The sequence below is a fragment of the Seriola lalandi genome, unplaced genomic scaffold (genome assembly GCF_002814215.2).
Source record: "Seriola lalandi dorsalis isolate HSWRI2012SDOR001 ecotype SW California unplaced genomic scaffold, Sedor1 jcf7180002054991, whole genome shotgun sequence".
Classification (NCBI taxonomy): Eukaryota; Metazoa; Chordata; class Actinopteri; order Carangiformes; family Carangidae; genus Seriola; species Seriola lalandi.
The window spans coordinates 92,319-100,814 of record NW_019525540.1 but is presented as its reverse complement, the minus strand read 5'-3'; the positions used below and the strand labels follow the sequence as shown (position 1 = coordinate 100,814).

The following is an 8,496-nucleotide window of genomic DNA, read 5'->3' as shown; positions in this document are numbered from 1 at the left end:
GAGAGAGTGTGTGTGTGTGTGTGTGTGAGAGTGTGTCTGTGTCTGTGTCTGTGTGTGTGTGTGTGTGTGTGAGTGTGTCTGTGTCTGTGTCTGTGTGTGTGTGTGTGTGTGAGCTGTGATTGGTGAAGCTGTTACACCTTCAGTATAAACCTTTAACATAAATCAGATATTAAAATACTCTGTCACATCAGTTGCCATGGAAACCTGAGCTCGTCCTGCTGAGCAATTAACCCTTTATGTAACCAACATTGATCAGAGTCGTCCGTGAGCGGGAAAACGTCAGTGACTAACAGAGAGTGTGTGTCGGCTCCTCAGGGCGACATGGAGTCAAACGGGAAGTACATCACCAAAGACGGCGCCCGCGTCAACTACCACACCGGCCCCATCGTGTGGGGGGAGCCGGGGACCAACGGACAGCACGCCTTCTACCAGCTGATCCACCAAGGTCTCACACACACACACACACAGAGACACACACACACAGACACACACACACACACACACACACACACACACACACACAGAGACACACAGAGACACACACACACACAGAGACACACACAGAGAGACACACAGAGAAACACACACACACAGAGAAACACACACACACAGAGACACACAGAGACACACACACACACAGAGACACACACACAGAGACACACACACACACAGAGACACACACACAGAGACACACACCAACACACACACACACACACACAGAGACACACCAACACACACACACACACACACACAGAGACACACAGAGACACACACACACACACAGAGACACACAGAGACACACACAAACACACAGAGACACACACACAGAGAGACACACAGAGAAACACACACACACAGAGACACACAGAGACACACACACAGAGACACACACACAGACACACACACACACACAGACACACACACACAGACACACACACACACACACACACAGAGACACACACACACACACACACAATGTGTCGTATGATAAAATCTGTTTTCTCCACAGGTGAATCTTTAACCTCAGCTGACTGATGATGTGTGGCTCTGTGATTGGCTGTTTGTCAGTGAAATGCACCTTGGGAGTCGTAGTTGACTCCTCTCTTGACGCTCTCTGCCCTCAGACTCTATTTTAATCTTGAATTAATTAAACCACAGTGATGAGCGTGCAGACCTGACTCTCACTGACTGCTGCCCCCTGCTGGACACTTCCTGGTTTGAGTCAGACTCCTCCCCCTGAGGACACTAATGATCTGGTCAGTGAAGGGTTAAACGACTTCTTTTCTCCCCTCAGGTACTCGTATGATTCCTGCTGACTTCCTCATTCCTGCCCAGTCTCAGCATCCAATCAGAGACAACCTCCACCACAAGGTAACGCCCACTGGACCCCCCTGTCCAAATGTTGTGCTGACACAGGTTTGAGACTCCTGCAGCCGCCATCTTTGTTTGATTTATATTTGCCCTGAAAGGCAAGTCTTTTAGGAGAGAGAGAGAGAGATTTTCTTTTTCTTCTTTTCTTCTGATCCTGGAAAAAAAAAAAAGACAAATGTTTAATTTGCCCCTCCGTCACACTTCCTGTCTGATTATTGGATTAATCTGATCACAGTTCAGTTTCCTGGATGCTGATTGGCTGACTCTGTTTCAGATCCTGGTGGCGAACTTCCTGGCTCAGACAGAAGCTCTGATGAAGGGAAAGACTTCGGCCGAGGCTCGTAAGGAGCTGGAGGCCGGCGGCCTGAAGGGGGACGCTCTGGAGAAGCTGCTGCCTCACAAGGTAAATCTGCTGTAGAGTTTGGCTCTTTACAGCGTCACTCAGCAGGTGCGTCACTCAGCAGGTGCGTCACTCAGCAGGTGCGTCACTCAGCAGGTGCGTCACTCAGCAGGTGCATCAAAGTCTTGGTCGTTAGAGAAACACTGAATTAACCTTCACAGAGAAAAGAGGAAATGACCCAGAACCCGTCCTCTGGTCTCTTCTCCTGTCTCCAGGTCTTCCAGGGAAACAAGCCGAGCAACTCCATCGTTTTTAAGAAGCTGACTCCGTTCATACTGGGAGCTCTGGTCGGTGAGTACTGGGAGCACACCATAGAAGAAGAGTGCAGACACCTCCGTAGTCAGCTGAGTTTACAGACAGACGTGTCGTCTGACGGCCACTAAAGGGCGGCACAGCGCCTCCACACAAGTCACATGACTTCACTTCCTGTTTGGTATGACCTCAGTTCAGATTTCCAGTCCAGGAACAGAGTCAGAGGAGCAGACAGGTGTGAGACAGGTGGACCTACCTGACACAAGCAGCTGTGTGATGATGATGTTTGATGTTCGTCACAATGAGATCAAACACTAACGTACAGCAGGAACTCAACACATGCACATCTGTCTGTGCCAGCTGTTTAGTTCAATGGTGCCGTTAAAACCGGTTTTCTTCCATCCCAGAAACTTTTCTCGGATTCATCCACTGAGTTTTATTTACATCTATTTTTATTTTTCAGCCATGTACGAACACAAGATCTTTGTTCAGGGCGTCATGTGGGACATCAACAGCTACGACCAGTGGGGGTGAGACACACACACACACACACACCTGTACAGATGTTAAAAGTCCCTCATCTTTTATCTGTCTAGATGAAAGCTGCAGATAAAGTTATTAAGTGGACCTGGAGTTTTAATTTTTTTAGACTCTAAAAACAGAAGTGGACTTTTCTAAAACTTTTTGTTAAATCTATGGAAACAGTGACTATTATTATTATTATAATTATCATTATTATTATTGTTATTCTTGTTGTTGTCAGTCTAATGTTGATTTCCAGTCATGTGACTCACTTCTCCATTTTAACCTGCTGCCACTGAGACTCAACACTTCCTGTGAGTTTTTCACATTAAAAGCATTCCAGGCTTCCCGTTATTTGGAGGCTTTTAATGTGAAAAATGTTCAGGAAGTGTAGAGTCTTAAAAAGTCAGAGTCGATTTAAAATAGTTTGTGACTGAGGAACAGACACCTGGACCTTGTTTGAGGTCTTAGCTCAGACCTGCAGGTCCTGTAGATCTGGTCCTGGTCCTGGTTCTGGTCCAGTAGACCTGGTCCAGTAGACCTGGTCCAGTAGACCTGGTCCAGAACTGACCTGTTCCCTGCTGACAGGGTGGAGCTGGGGAAGCAGCTGGCGAAGAAGATCGAGCCGGAGCTGCAGGACGCCTCGGAGGTCACCTCCCACGACTCGTCCACCAACGGCCTCATCAGCTTCCTGAAGAAGAACTTCGCCTGAGTCCTGACTCCTCCTCCTGCTCCTCTGCTGGACCCACCCCCACCCGCCCCTGTAGTCCTCTCTCATTGGCTGAATCGTGTCCGAGCCGCGGGAACGAGCACTTTATGTCTGTCAACATGTTTCCCTTGAAAAGAGAATTGATCTGAGAGGACGGGTCGAGTCGCTGTGACCTGTGCAGGTGTTACTGTAGGTGACAACAACACACCCCCAACCCCCCCCCCTTTATCACAGTCAGCACTGACTTCAAAATAAAAGCCCTGTTTGTCACTGAATTGTTTTGTGTTGTTTTGATTGTGCGGAGATGACGAATGTGATGAGAGGAAACCATCGCCTCTGTTATTGATCTCTATCAGTTCATCTGCTGATCATCGACCTGATTGATCATTTTGTCCAGAAGACGTCAGAAACAATCAAATATATTTCCTTAAGTAACATGTTCAAAACCTAAAATATTCAGTTTAGTTTCATAAAGAAAATCATCAAAGGTTTGATTTGATTATCATTATTATTATTAATTGATTATCAGAACGTGTTTGATGAATTCACTGATTGATGTTGAAGTTAAAACACATTGTAAAGAGATTTGGCATCAGGGTGAACGGCCTAACCAACTAACTAACTAACTAACTAACTAACTAACCAACTCAGCAGTGAAAGCGGGTAGACAGCGGACCAATCAGCTGCTCCTCCACACACACACACACACACACACACACACAGTTAACAGAACATCAGCCAATAATTGTGATAATTGATAATCAGAAGTTATTTATTGAAGCCAAACAGTTTCTTTTATTTGTCATAGTAACTGGCAAATCAATAGATAATGAATCAATCATTAGCTCAATAATTGACTAGTTTGAGTCCTAATCATCAGTTGGCAAAAAACAAAATAACATGAAAAGATGAATGACTTTTATTATTTTATTTATTTGCATATTTTTATTATATTATTATTTATAAATTCAGACATAACTGATTCTTTTTCTGAGATACAGAATATAAATATATATGAATATTAATATGAATGTTAATATTAGTATAAATATAATATATAAATATGAATAAAACACAGTGACATCAAAGAGACCGTAGAAACCAGGTTTTATTTTCTGCTGAAGTTTAAAGTCACTGATCTGGAAACAGTGAAACGGATGCAGGTGTGCGAGTGATCTGTATCTCGGGGGGGGGGCAGGTGCAGTCACTGTGTCAACTGTCACGACCAACAGGTTTCAGAGGAGGCTGACATACCTGTGTGCAGGTGGCTGGGAGGGGGCGTGGCCTGTGTGATGGTATCAGTGGGTGGAGGTGGTTCAGTGTCAGAGGATGGAGGTTTGCTGCTGCTTCAGCGTCGGAGCTGCAGCTCTCTACGTCCTCACTCTACTCTGGAGGTTCAGACGGGGCCGCCATGCTGGGTGCAGGCGGGGGGCACTGGTCGGGGCCCTGGGGGCTTCTCTGTGTTTCACTGTTTCTCCGGTTCTGTGTGGGGGGGTCCTCCTCACCTGCAGCCTCCATCTGATCTGTGTGAGCAGGAGAAATGAGCTGCTGCCAGCGAAGAGCAGAGCGGTGCTGATCACAGGTGAGACGCACACACTGAGACACACACACTGAGACACACACACTGAGACACACACTGAGACACACACTGAGACATACACACACAGACTGAGACACGCACATACACACACACTGAGACACACACTGAGACATACACACACACACTGAGACACACACTGACACACACACACTGAGACACACACACTGAGAAACGCAAACACGCACATACACACACACTGAGACACACACACACACTGAGACACACACACTGAGACACACACTGAGACACACACACTGAGACACACACTGAGACACACTGAGACACACAGACTGAGACACGCAAACACACACACACTGAGACACACACACTGAGACACACACTGAGACACACATACACACACACTGAGACACACATACACACACACTGAGACACACATACATACACACACTGAGACACGCAAACACGCACATACACACACACACACTGAGACACACATACTGAGACACGCAAACACACACTGAGACACATACAGACACACTGAGACACACAAACACACACTGAGACACACACACACACTGAGACACACAAACACACACACTGAGACACACACACTGATACACACAAACACACACACTGAGACACACACACACACTGAGACACACAAACACACACACTGAGACACACACTCCAGGTGTTAGCGTTGATGCTAACCTGAGTCCCATCAGATAAACAGGATACATTAGCTTCTTCTTCTGTTATTTGTTTGTCACCAAGTGAAACTAGATCCAGACAGACAGTGAACGGCTGAGTGGATCGTGTCTGAGTCAATGTTGGATTTTATTTTGGTGCATCAGCAGCAGCTGTGCTAACAGTCTGCCTGGTCTCTGTCAGTGAGTCACCATCTCTGATCACTTGAAATCATTGTGTAGACGTTAGCTGCACAGACTTCACTGTGTTTCCTCCACTAAGAAGAAGAGGCATCTCTTCATCTGTCATCCAAATTTGATTTTGTGGATCATAATTTATATAAAAAATGGATCAAAAATATTTCAAACTCCAGTTGGATTGGTTGGTTCAGAGAAGTGAGCTCATCTGTGCTCGAACAGGACGCTGAGATCACATGAAGAAAACAAACCGAAATCACTTCCTAATAAAAACAGTTACATTCAAACTCCTTTATGTTTCTATGTTGTCCCAGAGTTATCAGAGAACAGATGTTTACAGTGTGTTGGGGTTTATTCCATTTCAGCACTTTCTAATGTAACTGCATGAACGTGTTGTTGTTGTCGTTGTTGTCGTTGTTGTCGTTGTTGGAGACACGTTGACGTCTCTGAACGGCTCTGACAGGAAAAACAGGATGGAGCTGAAGATCTTTGATAAAGACGCAGACTGTCCTCCATGTTTGAAGAGGAGATAAGTGACTGTCTCTTTACAACATGTGATCAAACAGCTGACGATACTGTGACTCATTAAAACAGAAACCAGACCTGAAACTGGACTCTGAATCTGTGAGGTCCATGTCCTGAGTCTCGACCCAGCAGACTTCTGCAGGTCCTGACAACATACCAGGGCGTGTTCTCAGGGACTGTCCAGACCAGACACACCCTCAGTGACCTTTAACCCCTGAGCCAGGCTGTCGTCCCCTCACAGACACCACCAAACCAGGACTGAAGGTCTCCAGGATCCTCAGTCACCACATCTGGAAAATAAGAACAGATGTTTCTTCATATACTCCAGATCCGTTTGGATAAAGCGCCTCGGTCTGAACTGATGTAACATCTGATAATGTTTCTGTTCTGTTGGTGAAAGTTCAGTAATGACATCAGAACCTTCAACCTGCAGGTCAAACATGGAGCCACTGGTCGTGTCATGATGTTGTGATGTCATGATGTTGTGATGTCATGATGAAATTATGTTTCGATGTTATCATATTGTGATGTTATCATGTTGTGATGTGATGTAATCATGTTGTGATGTCATGATTGTTGGTTCCTCTCAGGGTGTGACTCTGGGTTTGGCCACGCCCTTGCGGAGCAGCTCAGTGAGATGGGGGTGCAGGTGTTCGCAGGTATGCTGGATGTGAACGGAGGCGGAGCTCAGCGACTCAGAGAGCGAGGATCTGAGAACCTGCAGGTGCTGCAGCTGGACGTGACCGACAGCACCCAGGTAGAGACGGTTCACAGGTACATCTGCACTCAGGTGGGACACACAGGTGAGTCTGAGCTGCTCCTCACCCACCTGACCCTCCTCTCCTTAGCTGAGGGAGTTACTTAAGGCTGTTGCACAGAATCTCTTGAAGGGTTTCCTTAGTTAAGGAAAAAAAGCTAAGACATTTTACAGCGGTGAAAGACGTTTTACAGCAGAAAAATGAGACTGTTTCCATGGAGACTGTTGATTAGATGCCATTAGTACACTCTCCTGAGATGTACCTTTAGTTTTTCCCTTAGTTTGGTCTCTATGGTTTTTTGTGCAACAGCTTAACTGACTTTAAGTGATTCCTTAAGTAGACTAAGATAATGAGAAAACCTGAATTACTTAAGGGAACACTTTAAGGAAACCTTAAGGAGAGGACTTAAGGGTGTTTTCTGCAACTGTTTTTATCTTAAGGAAATCTTAACTTAAGGTGTTTTGTGCAACTGGCCTGTGGTCTCTTCATCTGGTCTCGTCCAGTTTGAGTCAATAACCAACATTAGCTGTAAACTGGCAACCATGGTAACCATGCTGCCCCTGCAGGTCTGTGGGGTCTGGTGAATAACGCAGGGATCCTTCACTGCCCGGCGGATGCAGAGCTCCAGCCCATGGTGGCATGCAGACGCTGTATGGAGGTGAACTTCCTGTCAGCTGTCAACATGTGTCAGGTGTTCCTCCCTCTCCTGAGGTGCTCCAGAGGACGCATCGTCAATGTGTCCAGCATGGCAGGTAACGCCCCCCACCGCAACCCACAAATCACCAGGTCACAGAAGGTCTCAGGTGGAGTAAGACCTACCTGTACAACTTTACCTGTGACAGTGTTTTGACAGACTGACGGTGTTTTAACAGAGTGATGGTGTCAGAGTGACGGTGTATAAACAGTGACGATGTATGAACAGAGTGACGGTGTATAAACAGTGACGGTGTATAAACAGTGACGGTGTATGAACAGTGACGATGTATGAACAGAGTGACGGTGTATAAACAGTGACGGTGTATAAACAGTGACGGTGTATAAACAGTGACGGTGTATAAACAGTGACGATGTATGAACAGAGTGACGGTGTATAAACAGTGACGTGTATAAACAGTGACGGTGTGTGAACAGTGACGGTGTGTGAACTGTGACGGTGTATAAAAAATGACGGTGTATAAACAGTGACGGTGTATAAACAGTGACGGTGTATAAACAGTGACGGTGTGTGAACAGTGACGGTGTGTGAACAGTGACGGTGTATAAACAGTGACGGTGTATAAACAGTGACGGTGTATTAACAGTGACGGTGTATAAACAGTGACGGTGTATTAACAGTGACGGTGTGTAAACAGTGACGGTGTATAAACAGTGACGGTGTATAAACAGTGACGGTGTATTAACAGTGACGGTGTATAAACAGTGACGGTGTATTAACTGTGACGGTGTATAAACAGTGACGGTGTATTAACAGTGACGGTGTATAAACAGTGACGGTGTATTAACAGTGACGGTGT

At 45.9% G+C, this 8,496-nt stretch overlaps 2 protein-coding genes across 2 annotated transcripts in view; both read left to right on the top strand.

Moving 5' to 3' along the window:
- The window catches only part of LOC111647415 (glucose-6-phosphate isomerase-like), a 12,836-nt gene extending 9,307 nt beyond the window's left edge, over positions 1-3,529 (top strand). Inside the window, exons 12-18 of the mRNA XM_087171377.1 lie at positions 129-142; positions 257-445; positions 1,295-1,371; positions 1,646-1,774; positions 1,987-2,062; positions 2,487-2,553; positions 3,134-3,529. Coding sequence (XP_087027503.1) covers positions 129-142; positions 257-445; positions 1,295-1,371; positions 1,646-1,774; positions 1,987-2,062; positions 2,487-2,553; positions 3,134-3,257 — 676 coding nt within the window. The 3' untranslated portion in view covers positions 3,258-3,529. The remainder of the gene's footprint in view (positions 1-128; positions 143-256; positions 446-1,294; positions 1,372-1,645; positions 1,775-1,986; positions 2,063-2,486; positions 2,554-3,133) is intronic.
- A 1,068-nt stretch (positions 3,530-4,597) lies between these two features.
- hsd17b2 (hydroxysteroid (17-beta) dehydrogenase 2) overlaps positions 4,598-8,496 on the top strand; it is a 7,499-nt gene continuing 3,600 nt past the window's right edge. Inside the window, exons 1-3 of the mRNA XM_023397008.2 lie at positions 4,598-4,836; positions 6,815-7,027; positions 7,549-7,734. Of these exons, the coding sequence (XP_023252776.2) occupies positions 6,862-7,027; positions 7,549-7,734 (352 nt within the window). The 5' untranslated portion in view covers positions 4,598-4,836; positions 6,815-6,861. The remainder of the gene's footprint in view (positions 4,837-6,814; positions 7,028-7,548; positions 7,735-8,496) is intronic.